We start from the raw sequence: 13,929 nt of genomic DNA on the forward strand, positions 1-13,929 counted from the left end.
TCTTGTTCTTCCATCTGTGTTAAAACCAAAAGCTACAGTAATTACCAACATTTAAAAATGCATGTTGGGGGGCTTCCCTGGTGGCGCAGTGGTTGAGAATCTGCCTGCCAATGCAGGGGACACGGGTTCGAGCCCTGGTCTGGGAAGATCCCACATGCCGCGGAGCAACTAGGCCCATGAGCCACAACTACTGAACCTGCGCGTCTGGAGCCTGTGCTCCGCAACAAGAGAGGCCGCGATAGTGAGAGGCCCGCGCACCGTGATGAAGAGTGTCTCCCGCTTGCTGCAACTAGAGAAAGCCCTCAGACAGAAACGAGCACCCAACACAGCCCAAAATTAATTAATTAATTAATTTTTTTTAAATGCATATTAGGGGTATTCAGACAACTTCATAGTTGCATCTTGGGAAAGATGCTATAAAACCACATGGATTTATGAATCTGATATGCCGTAAGCATAGCAATAATAAGTCATGCCTTTAACCCTGTTTCCTTGATCCAGGGGTGCCCTCCTCCTCTCTTGCTTCCCCACTTTGCCTGTTATCTACAGACCTTCAAGGCACATCTCATATGGCACCTGCTCTGTGGAGTCATCCTAGAAGCCTTCACTAAGTCTCTCATCTCCCTTCCCAATTTGAACCTTACCTTGTCTCCCTCTCTTTGCACTTGCCAGCATCTACATTGCACCACTGTCATTCATGCACTTGCATTATCTACTCTTCTTGTAAGATTCTTGAGAGCAGGACTGTGTCTTATTGCATTCACCTTGAGTGCCCCTTAAATGCCTAACACAATGGCATGCTCCTACTGGGAATGCAACAGATAATAGCAAATGACTTTATGGGCATTGCTATGAACCAGGTGCTGTTCTAAAGGCTTTATATAGACCTACTCATTTGATCCCACAAATGCCCTATGATGAGCAAACTAGGACACAAGGTCATTAAGTAACATGTCCAAGGTCACACAGTTAGTCAGTGATAAAGCTGGAACTTGAACCTGGCAGTCAGGCTCCCACCTCTGTGCTATTTACCACTAGACCTCTCTGCCCCACCAGCTTCATTTGCAGTAACTTGAAACAGACAGGGCTTTGGAGTCTTCAAACCATCCTTAGTCATTGTTCCATCCGATCCTCATAGTAAACCTGTGATGTGGGCAGGGGAGCCTTATCCTCACTTCAAAGATAAAGAAATTGAGCCATTTCAGGAGTCATCAAGTAGGTAACTGATGAAAACAAAACCAGAACTCATATCTTTGGTTCTTTGTCCTGTGTTCTTTCCTTTATACCACAAATTATTAGAATAATAATTTGGTCATGCAAACTAAGCCAATAATCCAGGTAGCTTCACAGAATCACTTATTTAGAGAATATCATTGTGCCCCTAATGAAACCACACAAAATTAAAGACACATAAAAGTAAAGATACAACAATTTGACTAAATTAAAAAATGCAAGTAGAAATAAGTAGACATGTAACTCCACCAAACGTTATCAAATTTGATTTGATAGCAATATGAATATAGACCAAATCATTGGAAATTTCTCCTAAACAAACTAATAAACAGGCATAAGAAAAAATTTCAAAGACACAATGTAGTCTGTTAAAAGAAATGCTGCTATAGAAATCAGGAACTCTAAAAGCTCCAATGCATCTACAAATAGTACATAATTACATTTTTAAGGAATGCAAAATGATTAAACTTTGATAAAGATGTTCTGAATCCTTGTATCCTTTTTTTTCCACTAAGTAGCATAATCTTCAGCACCTGAAAATTGCCTTTGATCCCACAACTGCCCTATGATGAAAATGAATAAATGATAAAAGGAAAAATAAGTTATCCATTACTATAAATTTTGTTTACTCTTTTATTTTCTCTAAAAGACTTGGTAGGCCTTAGTGAACACACACCTTTGATTATAAGAACCACTGTGGGCAGGAAGAGTAATAGATTAGGAAAATTCAGCTGGAAAGAGGAAAAAGTTAAAGCATGATCCAAAGTTGATAAATGATGTCAGGCAAAAAAATAGAGTCAAGTATACGAAAAGCTAGAAAAAGAGCAATGATCGTCAACTCTCTCTCTAAATCAAAGACAAGTGACTGCAACTGGCCCCAGAATTCCGGGATGTACTTCCAGAAAAGTTATTAGTACTGAAATTGGTCAGATGAAAAAGTGATAAAAGCTGTCTTTAATAGTCTTAATAAGAAAAAAAGGAAAGGAAAGGGAAAGGAAGGAAAAGGAAGAGGAAAGGGAGAGAAGCAGAAAGAAAGAAAGTAGAAAGACAGTCAGTGAGGATGGGAGGAGAGAAATAAACACCTAAAAACAACAAACACTAGTCAGTTCAGAATAGCTCTAAGCATACCAGCTGAAGGCAAGTCCACATATGAAAGAAGGAAGGAAGGCCAGGAAGAAGGGAGAGGGGGAGGGAGCATGGTGATAAGTAACAAAATATCCATCAGTTCAGAATAATTCTAAGCATAGCACCAACTGAAGTTCGACCCTATATGTCCCCATATACGACATGAACTTCAGAAGGTCCCTTCCAGCCCCCTGACATTTAACCCAGTGAACTCCAAATGCTCCCCTTGGAGTCACCTGTATACACACCTTGGACAGAAAGAAAGGCAGATCCATCCCGGTCACTGTTCTGGAGGCTGCATTTGATTTGCCCTGCATCACTGAGTTGTACGTCATGGATTATCATCTCAGAGATGAAGTTACCGCCCTCTTCATAACTCATGGCGGTGAAGTGGTCGTTGGTGATGATGGGCTCTGTGGGTGTGACGCTCAGAACCACCGTGCCTTTCAGAGCCCACATGATGAGCTTCCAGCCCTGCGAGATGGTGCAGTTGAAGCGAGCCTCCGAGCCCTTCAGCGCCGTGACGTTCTTGGGACCCTCTATGATTTCATTGCTGGATCCACAAGCTAAAAGACAACCAATTTTTCAAGGTGGTGAGGGGATGACTACAGAAGTCGACTGTACAATGTAGCACTTCTGTGTACCAGTTGTGGCCACTGGGTGACCATCCCGTGGCTCAGATTCCATGTCCTACTGGTCTCAGTACCAGGTCTCCCAGTAGCTCAGGAGCTCCCAGTGGACAGGAAGCCACACCCATGCCCTCCTTTCCATGGCCCTCTCCCCAGTCCACAGTCCACGGAACTCCCAGTGGGATTGGGACTGGAGGGAGCAGTGTCCCTCCTCCACCTCCTGCGGGATGTTATCTTAAGTATCTGACCCCAGCCTGTCCAGAGAGCGACCACTAGCCTAGCTCTGTGACTTCGGGCAAGTTTTTCAGCCTCACCATGAAGTGAGAACTTTCCTCCCAGTGAAGTGGGAAGGACATGTGATTTCCACCTCAGAGGAGATCCCAAGGCTCAAAGGGGGAAGTGGAAAGAAGTTTCTCTTTGCATAGAGGGTGGAGACCCCAGGTTGCCATGACCATGGTCCACTGCACGGCCCCTGCAGCCTTAGGATGGAACTGTCACTAATGCCACACCCCACTTCCTAAGGACGAGAAGAGATACGTGGGGGAGACACAGAGAGGGAAAACACATAGAAGGATGTAGGAGAATGCGACCCCTCAAGGAGAACCCTGTGGGGATGTAAAGGATGCAGGAGAGTGGGATCCCTCAATGACAACACTGGGGGGATGCATTTGGCAGCCTCGTAGAGAGTCTTAGAGCATCTAGTGTTGTGTTTAAAACTCCAGCGGGTGGGCAGGTAGTTCTAGAGCATAATACTGTGAACTCCAGAGTCCTGCCTCACGGGGAAAGTTTTCACACTTCTCCTTGACCACTCCCCTCACTGCACAACAGGGACACTAGTACTGAAACCCAGCAGAATGCTACAGGGCCTTCCCAGAGACAGGCCCTCCCCTCCCCTATCCCTCTTGCCTCTTGTTTGTATAAAAACTTTAACCTCTTAGACCTTCCCTGAGTTCCAAATAGCAAATTTAACCAGAGAAGTGAGAAAATGCATAAAAAAAGGAAAACAGTCAAACAAGACAAAATAATAATAGTTTAGCCATAAAACAAAGTCAAGGACACTTAGCTCCTCCTCCAGGGCTACAGATAATATCCTGAGCCATATTCTTGAGCTGTTTTGCAGATACTGAAACCCCCACCAGGTGAAAGAAGTTAAGTGCATGCTGACCACAAGCACATAGACTCCAGACCAGTTGGAACCAGAAGGCTGATGATGTTAACTCCTGAAGTACTACCCTGTTATCTCTCCACTAACTAACCAGAAGAATGTCCATGAGCTGTTCATGAGCCCCATGACCCCCTCCCTCACACTGCCTTTTAAAGCCCTTCCCTGAAAGCTATCAGGGAGTCTGGGTCTTTTGAGCATTAGCTGCCTCTTTTCCTTGTTTGGTGCTTGGAATAAACGCTGCACCTTCCTTCACCACAACCTCATGTCAGTAGACTGGCTTGGCCGCGTGTTGCGCAAGTGGACCCAAGGTTGGTTAAAAGTACCACAGCAACTAGTTTTAAGAACCAAATGAGACAATCCACATAAAGCCCTTAACATGACCCTCAAGCACTCAGTAAGCAGTCACTACTATGTGACGTACAACACAAACCAAGAAAATAATAGAGGAAAGTAAAATGTTTCCTTCAGACTTCTCACAATATTCTACCTTTTGCTCACCAGATGCACTCTGACACTGGTTTTAACTGGAATGACAACTCCTAACTGGCCTTCCCCAAGGAGGGCATCAAGACCTCTCCAACTCATGGGAACTCAGTCAGAAACACTCAAGATGGAGTGTGTTCTGCGCCTGAAGAACTCAAGAAATCTTTCGGCCATTTAGGACTGATTTTCTTATCACCCCAGAAGAGCGAATGGGTGGTCAGAGGTTTCCTAGACTTCCCCATGTTTGTAATAATAATTCAAAGTAGAACTTACAGAGCAATTGATAATCTCCAAGATTTCTCATCTGTTACCTCTTACATTTTAATGCTGAGGAAACCAAGACCAGCAACGCCTCAGGACCTGTGATCACAGTGGTGGGGCTGAGACACAAACTCAGCCCTTCCCACTCTGAATTTTCCCTCTTTCCCACTCTTTGCCCTCTGATCTCACTCAGAGTTTATAGTAAAAAGACCTCCCAACAGCCCACACTCTTGGTTTCTTCTCAGCCACGCCTGCCACCATCAGTAAGACTACATGTTCCAGGGACTTCCCTGGCTGTCCAGTGGTTAAGACTTCACCTTCCAATGCAGGGTGTACAGGTTCAATCCCTGGTCGAGAGCTAAGATCCCACATGCCTCACGGCTGAAAAAACCAAAACATAAAACAGAAGCAATATGGTAACAAATTCAATAAAGACTTTAAAAATGGCCCACATCAAAAAAATCTTAAAAAAAAAAAAAAGACTACATGTTTCTATCACCTTCTGGAGCGATATGAACCTGCAGGTCCACCAGGCAGCCCCCATCCACACTGGGTGCCCCCAAATAACTGCAGCCCCTCTTTCCTTCCAATCTTATAAGGTCAAGTTGTAAGGCAGGTTCTAGAAGAATCTAATTACCACCTGAAAGATTTCTGGGAAGGAACCTCCCCACCAGACACGCATTAACACATTGACACTCACCTGAGTACCCAGAATGCACTGCAGGGATGGTGCCCACAGCAGGGCCAGGTCAATGGGAGAGAATGGGGTGTACAGTGTCTCTGAGACCTGTAGGACTGGGTCAACTAGGAGATCCCAGGCTCCAAAGAGGCAGAACTGAGGGAAGGTCAGAATTAACTAGGACTAATCCTGTTTGGGGGTAAACATGATCACTATTCTTTGTTTTGTCTCTGGGCATGATAGAAAGAGAGAGAAAGTATGACCCTTAATAACCACTCAAATTGGGTATTCTCCCTTACCCCTGGGCACATCTTTCTGATCCAAGGATCACTCTGATCTGGGATTTTTAAAAAAGGGGAAAAAGCCTGAAGAAGGGAAGGCAGAAACGATTCCCCAGGGAAGCCACAGCCTCTGTGCCAACTTGGCTCTTTCCACGAGCCCTGAATTGCATCTTAAAAAAAAAGCTCACAGGAAAGAAACAGCCAAATCTACACCCCGAGGAAGAAAAGACGAGACGTGTCCTCATACTCCACACTGTAATAACAACATCTTTCCCATCTCGGACTCGGGTCCATGGGAGTAGGTTGAACACAGCCCATGGGTCTGGGTGCTGGGAGCACAGGGGCGGTGAGACCAGGGCTTGCCCGGCCAGCCGCTCTGTCCAGGACACTCCAGCAGGATAAGCAAAGCATCTGAAACCCTGGTTCCATCACTTCCTGGTGCCGGGTAGGTTATTCACTCCAAAACACTGTTCACTCCAAGCCAGTCTTTAAATTCCCTGCAGACTGCACGTGGGAGCAAGAATGCACCAGGTACAGACCTTACTGTGCAGCTCAGGAGGTGGGAGCTTGGGAGGGACCTGGACAAAATGGAAACTCTTCCACTTTGAACTTGGCCTTTAAATTAAACAGGCGGCATCAAATCCTAATCACTAAACTCCCCTGACGTCGTTGCCTGCGATCCTTGCTGCCACCATGAGTAAACTCCCCTCCAGCTCTGCCTCGTGACTCAGAAGCTCTATTTCCGGTAACGTGAGGCCCCGGAATCTCACTGCTCTCTCACCTGCATCCTATCAGCTGTGGTGTGTGTAACTTGCCCCACACAGGACAAATATGAGAAAATTGTAAATAAGACCTTTCATCAAACAGTCCGCTTTCCCCTTTGCTCTCCCTTTCACTTTGTAGAGCAAAGGGCCAAACCAGAGGCAGAGCCACGGGAACGATGAGTGTCCCCGCACCCACCTCGGCCACCAGCTACGGTGATCACCCAACACCGGGTCCTCCCTTGCAGGAGATGATCAGCTTGCAAGATGCTCATTCATGCCAACACCCTCCAATTCCACATCTAGGGCTTCAGCCCCGCCCCCCCTTGCTTTCCTCCTGCCTTGCAAATCCCGCTCCACCAGGCATCTCCGTGTAAATGGCTGGCTGCCACCCAGGACTGAGAAGGTTCTCTTCTACTCATTGTGCCCTAACAGCTGCAAAACTGAAATCACTCACACGGTAGCATGTGGGCCAGCTGCCTGGCCCCTCCCAATCCTCTGCAGATAGATCCTAAACATAAGTACCATTCTTCTGCAAATGCTTCTTCTCAGCTCCCTGGAGTAGCAGCCAGGCGTCTCCCTGGCGTGTGGGGCACAGAGGGTCTGCACCCACTAACCCCTCTACTCTTCCACTTACTTCTTCTCCAGCTTCCCTCCTGCACCTGTAGACCCCTCACCTGCTCCCATCTCTTACTTAACATTGGAAATGAACAGACAAGCAGACAATTAAAAGCAGAAGAGAGAAAGGGAAATAAAGCAGAGGGCAGTAGAAGGGAAGTGCCCAGGTAAGACAGCTCCGATGGAGAAAATGGTAGTCAAAACACATCGGGGGCTGGGAGCATCAGAAGGAAACTGGCAAGTGAGGGAGGGGGTCCCGAGGTGTATCAGAGCTGTCCCCCATGTCCCGCTGACCATAGCAGGAGGTGCCAGCACCACCGCTGTGCCACCGCCATCACCCAAGACTGCGCTGTCCACGGGGCAGCCAGATGGGTCTTCTCAACATGCCTATGTGACCAGGTACCCTTTCCAACCTCCCACCCCAACACCCCAGACTTCGTTTAAAATATTTCCATCCTTTAGGATACAGACCAGATCACCCTTAACACTACCATACCTTAAGACCCTTCTTAGTCTCACATCAACGTCCTCTCCAACTTCATTTTGCCCCAAACTCCGCCCACCAGACCATCTTCAATTTATCCAACTCACCAACTCTTTCTGGCCCCAGGGCCTTTGCACAGGCAGTGACTGCCTGAAGAACTAGTCTCGCTTACTCCTCAGCTCCCAGCCAAGTCGTCTCCCCCTCAGGAAGCCTTCCCAGACCACCCTGTGCAGGTCAAATTAGCCATAACAGACTTTCGGATGAGTGAAGCAATTGTCATGGTGGTGATTTTGTATTGAATTTTCTATCAATGGATGTCTAAGCTCTTTGTTAGCAGAGACTGCGCCTGGTTTTGCTCATCCCAGTGCCTGCACCTAAATGGCATGTAAGAAGATCGCAGCGAATATTCACCGAGTGAACAAATAACCCATCACGCTAGGAGCAAGGTGGACAGGCGAGGGCTGGCAGGAGTCCTTTGGGGGCACGTGGAGGTTGTCCTCAGCTATTCAAAGCCATTGGGGGTGTCTCTACCCGACACTTTCCATGATGAAGCATCCTAGGAGTTCAGGCTTTTGCAATGGACCCCATCCCCCAAAGGGCTCTAGGATTACCCAGAACCCTCTCCCCTCCTGGAATAGCTATCTCCAGACCTCAACCCAAGCCATCCCTGCCTTCAAAACAGTACTTCAGGAAAAATAGCTCAGAAAAATTGTAGACGCAGAGTTCATCAGTTTCCCGCTAAGCTGCCGGAAGAGATTTTTACCGCTGTGGCTGAGACAGCCACGTTGGAGCCATATCCCTAAAAGGTGTGCTGAGCCTGGTTTGCTAACCGCATGAGTCCCTACACAAGCAGGGAAAATGTTTTCCTCTCCACCCTGCAAACAAATGCTTATCAAGCACCTACTAAACGCTTAGCACCACGTACTAGAAGGCACGGGCTTCCAGACATCTTTGCCCCTAAATGCATATTAACACCACAGCCTGGTTCCCTTGTCTTATTGTGTAAACACACCCAAAACCAAACTTTGTAAGACAGTCTTGACTGCACATCACACACTCTGATCATTCCTATACTATTTTATTCTGTTTTATTTTTTCAAGCTGTCGTGGATGGAGTTAAAAAAAAAAAGAAAAAAAACTATTATCTAGCCATCTGAAACAGAGTTTATAGGTGTGTCAAGTATAAAGCAAGCAAAAGTTATCTACACAACTAAAAGTCACTTTGAGGGAGGAGGAGGGGCTGAAGAAAGCATTTGTGAAGTGTTCTTGGGCTCATCGTTGAGACACAAAGGTGCTCAGTTTGTAAAATTTCATCAAGCTGTACCTTTATGACTTGTGCACTTTTCTGTATGTATATTATTCTTCAATACAGCGCCTTAAAATCCCTGAAGTAAGAATACCCTGAGGACTTTAAAACCTAGCTAGGAAAACAAACAAACACACCAGACAGAAGCCATGAAATCAAGACAAGACATAGTCAAAAGAAAGCTGGCATACAAACTCCGGTTACCCTAAGCACCCGGGGGTCTGCACACTCCATCTCCTGCAACGCGGAATCTGATCCAGAGACCCTGGCCTGGGGCACCTGGAATCTATTCCCACTGATACTCTGGGAAAGTTCCAGGATGAGGAGGGACTGTCGGGAGGACTGGGAAGTCTCACAGGCAATGGGCCCCTCACTCTGCCAACAACGGGAGATGTGGGGTTATCACCCAGAAAACTGCAAGGCCAGGAAGGCTTCAGGGAGGAGGTGACGCCCAAGTCAGGTCTTCCTGGAAGACCAGGTAGAAATGGAAGGGGAGAATATCCAGGCGGGGGAATGGGATGCTTCAACAAGAGCAATGAACTTGGGAAGGTACCCAAGCAGGGACCCCTGGAGGAGGACTGGTGGGCTCCTGCGCACCTGAAGGACTCTTCCGGAGTGAGGTCGGCGCAGCAGGAAATGGAGGGGGTGGGGTGGAGGGGACCCAACAGGAAGAGCCTAAGGCAGAATCTGCTGGCAGCCACGCGCCCCCGTGGCCTCCTCCGAGCCCCTCCCGCCCACTCCGGGTGGATGCCCGGGAGCGTGCCAGCCAGCTCCGCGGTCCCTACCTGCCAGCCCAGCCAGGACGACCAGCGCGGCCAGGATGCCTCGGCAGCGGCCCGCATCTCGCATGCTCCTCCACACCTGGGAAAGCAAAGCGGGCAGGTCACAGCCTGTCTCCATCCAGAGGCGCATGGGGACCCTCCCAGCTCGTGTGTTTCCCTGGAGAGATAAGTCAGCCTGGCCAGTGGCACCAGCCTCATCTTGGAACTTGTTAGAAAAGCAAATTCTCGGGCCCACCCCAGACCTGCTGGACTAGAAGCTTTGGGGGGCAAGCTCAGAAATCTGCCTAAAGTTAAACATTGTACCGATTCCTGTAGATGCTCCCGTGTGAGAATCAGTGTATTCAACGATCTTCCTCCCAAGCCCATGTATAAGTCGTGGGAAGCACGTGCTGTACCACGACCACAGAATCACTAACCGAAAGGTCTGAGCGTGGGTATACTGCTACTCACTTCAATCAGGATGCTTTAATCATTGAGAAAAAAAATCCTACTCACAACAAGCGTATATTAGCAAAAGGGAAGACAGACAGCAAAAGGAGGGACTAGATCACAAGCTTATTAGGTGGTAAGAGGTATGGAGACAAATAGAGAGCAGTGTGTGTGAGGGGATGTGTGTTTGGTGGGCTGGCTGGTGCTTCGAATGCAGAGGTCAGAGAAAGGCCCCCAAGAAGGTGCCCAGTGAACAGAGAAGGCGGTGAGGCGACCGGCACACGGGTATGTACAGAAGAGCTTCCCAGGCAAAACAGCAGGTGCAAAGACCCTGGGGTGGGACCGTGCCTGGCACGTTTGGGGAACCGTAGAGGGGGCTCTGGGGCTGGGACAGGAGAGAGGTCAGGGTAGACCACGTAAGGCCTTCCTGGCCCCTTGGTAGCACCCAGGGATCCTGTCATGTTCATCTCTCGGCCCTTCCTTTTTTCTTTGATAACCCTCTGGCTCACTCTCCATCCCTGCATTTTTTTTTTCCTTCTCCCTGGGACAGGCCTACCTGGGGAGGCCACCAGCGCTGCGTAGAGCATGTAAGTTAAATCTGCCACTGAACATATCATGAACTGTCTACAAAAACACCGGCTCCTCCACCCAGGACGGGGCTTCTTTATTTTACACATCCTTAGCACAGAGACCCGAGCTGCGGGGGGTTTTCACTTTGGCTTTGGCCTCCACGTGGATTTCACAGCTCCCCCCAAAGCAAGGGGCAGCGGGTTCCCTAAGCCAGCCCGCGCAGGATTCTGCGATGAGCTGCCACACACCCCCGGGCTCCATATCGTCGTCTCTAACAGGACATAGGCCACCACAACCCACAAGCCGAAATACAATAACTGAAATAGACACAGGTAAGAGCTGCCTCGCCTGCTCCCTCAGAGAGCACCTCATACAAGCTGCTGAATCCAATAGAGTGGGTGTGAGGGAGCGGGGATGCCCGGCCCGTGACCCCACTTTACATGTAAGTGCAGCACGGGGTGCTCACAGCTCACGAGCAGGAACGTGGGGTTTCCATCCCCGTTTTCTGATGTCTTTGGAAAGCAAAATTCAGCCTGTATAGTAAACCATAACTGCTCGTGTGTGTAATATAAGGGTCCCAGCATCTGTGCTGCAGGACCTTCCCACCAAGCAACTCAGCTCCTGACATCATCTAAAAAAGACTCAGTAAATCCCTACAAATACGCCTTGATACCAAGCTGTCCAGCAGCTGAACCCAAACCAAACTGAAATCATGGCCTTCCCAGATGGATCCAAGATCCCAAATTACCAAGTGCCAAATAAACCATTTACTAATTTTCAAGGTTCGATGAACACAAGTGGACCAGTCAATCGCTCTACGAGTCACCTAGAAATCTAGGCTCAAGAGGAGGATGGAGGAGAGATTGAGCTGCCGAGTTATAAAAATCACACATTTTCCTGAAAGCAATAAATGTGAAGTGCGGACCCAGCATCACTGAAACTGCAGCATAAGCTCAAAGTCCACTAGGAAAGGCTTCTAGTCACTGATTGTCTAGTGAGCCAGGCTGCAGACTAGCACCAGATTACTTAACTCGCTTATTCTCTGTGTGACAGAACGAGTCCATTTCTAAGAGCCCAGCAGAACCCCCCGGGCGGGGGCACGTAGGAACACCCCGAGTGCTATAGGAACCCAGACATGGATCTTGAGGGGACAGTATTTTTTGAAGGGTGTGTACAGGAAGGAACTGTCACCAAATTGATTCTAAGTTGTAATTGAACTCCGACAGTTTGCTTTAATTAAATGAAGGCTTTGCCAGGTAATTTGCAAGTTCATATCTCTATGGAGTAGTTTGAGACTTTACTTCTCATTCATTTTGTTACAGAAGACTTGGATTATCTACTTTTAGTTGAAAAACTGCAAAGTCTTTCAAAAATCTTAAATCTTACTAAATTGCATTGAAGCAGAAACAGAGTTACAGATGTAGAAAATAAACTTATGGTTACCTGGGGGGAGGGATAAATTGGGAGATTGGGATAGACATATACACACTACCATATATAAAATAGATAACTAATAGGGACCTACTGTATAGCAGGGAGCTCTACTCAATACTCTGTAATGACCTATACGGGAAAAGAATCTTAAAAAGAGTGGATATCTGTATATGTATAACAGATTCACTTTGCTGTACACCTGAAACTAACACAACATTGCAAATCAGCTGCACCCCCATAAAAATATTTTTGAAAATTGCATCAAGACAGGATTTAAATCACAACCACTTCCTACTGCCCAGGCAAGGCAGAAACACTCAGGAGACCCGTCTGCACCCACCAAGCCAGTTATCTCAGGAAGAAAGTTGCCAGATGAGATCATTTCACTTATTTACCCACACATACAAACCCTTATGTCTGCGTTTTTGGAAAAAGCTTGAAATCATAAAATCCAGAGGCTGCAGACATCCTGTTTTTAGGCATCAGCATAAACCCTAAACCCCAAAACAGGTAGGACAGGAGGGAATTTAAATGCACACAAGGGGCTCTCCACAAACCTCTATGTGCACATACAAAGGCATCAGGGTCCCTCCTCCACCCCAGTACCCCAGCTCTGGGCGCCCCCGTATTTGGAGGTGCCTTGACCCTGCCTGCCAGGCGTGGGGAGTCTTAGAACTTCCAGAGGTTTAGAGCAATTTCCTTTCCATCAGGCCTCTCATTGGGGAAGAATAAATGGCATTTAAAGTCTGTCCAATCAATAACGGGAGTGCCAGGAATTTTCCAGCCTTTGAATCCAGACCTTCCAAATTCCAGCGAGTCTCGGCTTTCAACACATTCGGAGAACAGCTCCCTGTGAAGCTTGATTAGAAATCATCTCAAATTCCTAAGCTCGCAGAGCAGCCCGATCTTTTAATTTTTAACTCTGTGGAATTTGGGAAACAGATACGTGTTGGATTGTCCAGCACTTCCCCCTCCACCCCCACCCCAGACCAGCAAGCGGCCTGCCAGGGGCTGAGTACCGGCTCCCCAGGAGGAAGCGGATACCTGCGGGGAGTCCTTTGGCCACACACCAGGCCCACGCGGTGTCTCACCTGTGACAGGTGGATCTGCCCGTTGGGGCTTCAGCGAAGGTACTGCGGTCCCCAAAGGCCCCTCTCCTGCCTCTCAGCTCTCCCCACAGAAACGCAGGAACAAATCTCTCGGCCACGGAGAATCCGGACCGCTCTCACCTGTAACCAGGAAGTCGCTCACGTCACAGGCCGGGCTGTGCACCAGGGCCCTGGAGCCGCAGACTCCCCATTAATCATCAGCCAGCCCCAGGTCCGGCCAGGCTGACCACGCACTTGGCCTCCTCAGGGCCAAGGCTGCCCTCGCACTTGGCCTCCACACCCTGTTCCTGCCCCAAGCCTTTCTTGTGTCCTGCAGGAGGCCAGTGGGAGGCTGGCAGCCCCCTCCTGCCCTTGGACGTGGACGTGGCCGGCCACCGGCCAACCTTGCTCCTTGGGCTCCAGCACAGGCCCGGAGCTGGCAAAGCGGGTTTCTTCTCGCAGCCCGGCCCCTCCACATCCACAAGAACAGGTTCTTTTGTGAAAGAAAAAAAAAAAAAGTCCTGAGAGTGACGTCCTCTGGAACGGGGCCAGCTTTAGAAGTCAAGTCCAGTTTCCCGTGGAGCGTTTGCAGGAGAACTGC

At 48.4% G+C, this 13,929-nt stretch overlaps 1 protein-coding gene across 4 annotated transcripts in view; it reads right to left on the bottom strand.

Annotated features, from left to right (window-relative positions):
* The window catches only part of IGSF5 (immunoglobulin superfamily member 5), a 43,074-nt gene extending 29,619 nt beyond the window's left edge, over window positions 1-13,455 (bottom strand). For 3 of the 4 annotated variants that reach the window (XM_082839751.1, XM_082839753.1, XM_082839750.1), the window contains exons 1-3: window positions 13,332-13,455; window positions 9,811-9,886; window positions 2,607-2,924 (exon numbers count right to left, since the gene is read on the bottom strand). In XM_082839751.1, the coding sequence (XP_082695877.1) occupies window positions 2,607-2,924; window positions 9,811-9,874 (382 nt within the window). In that variant the 5' untranslated portion in view covers window positions 9,875-9,886; window positions 13,332-13,455. The remainder of the gene's footprint in view (window positions 1-2,606; window positions 2,925-9,810; window positions 9,887-13,331) is intronic. The other variant, XM_082839752.1, reaches the window with a different exon arrangement.
* Window positions 13,456-13,929: the final 474 nt, after the last annotated feature.

Source organism: Leucopleurus acutus (genome assembly GCF_964270905.1).
Source record: "Leucopleurus acutus genome assembly, chromosome: 5".
Classification (NCBI taxonomy): Eukaryota; Metazoa; Chordata; class Mammalia; order Artiodactyla; family Delphinidae; genus Leucopleurus; species Leucopleurus acutus.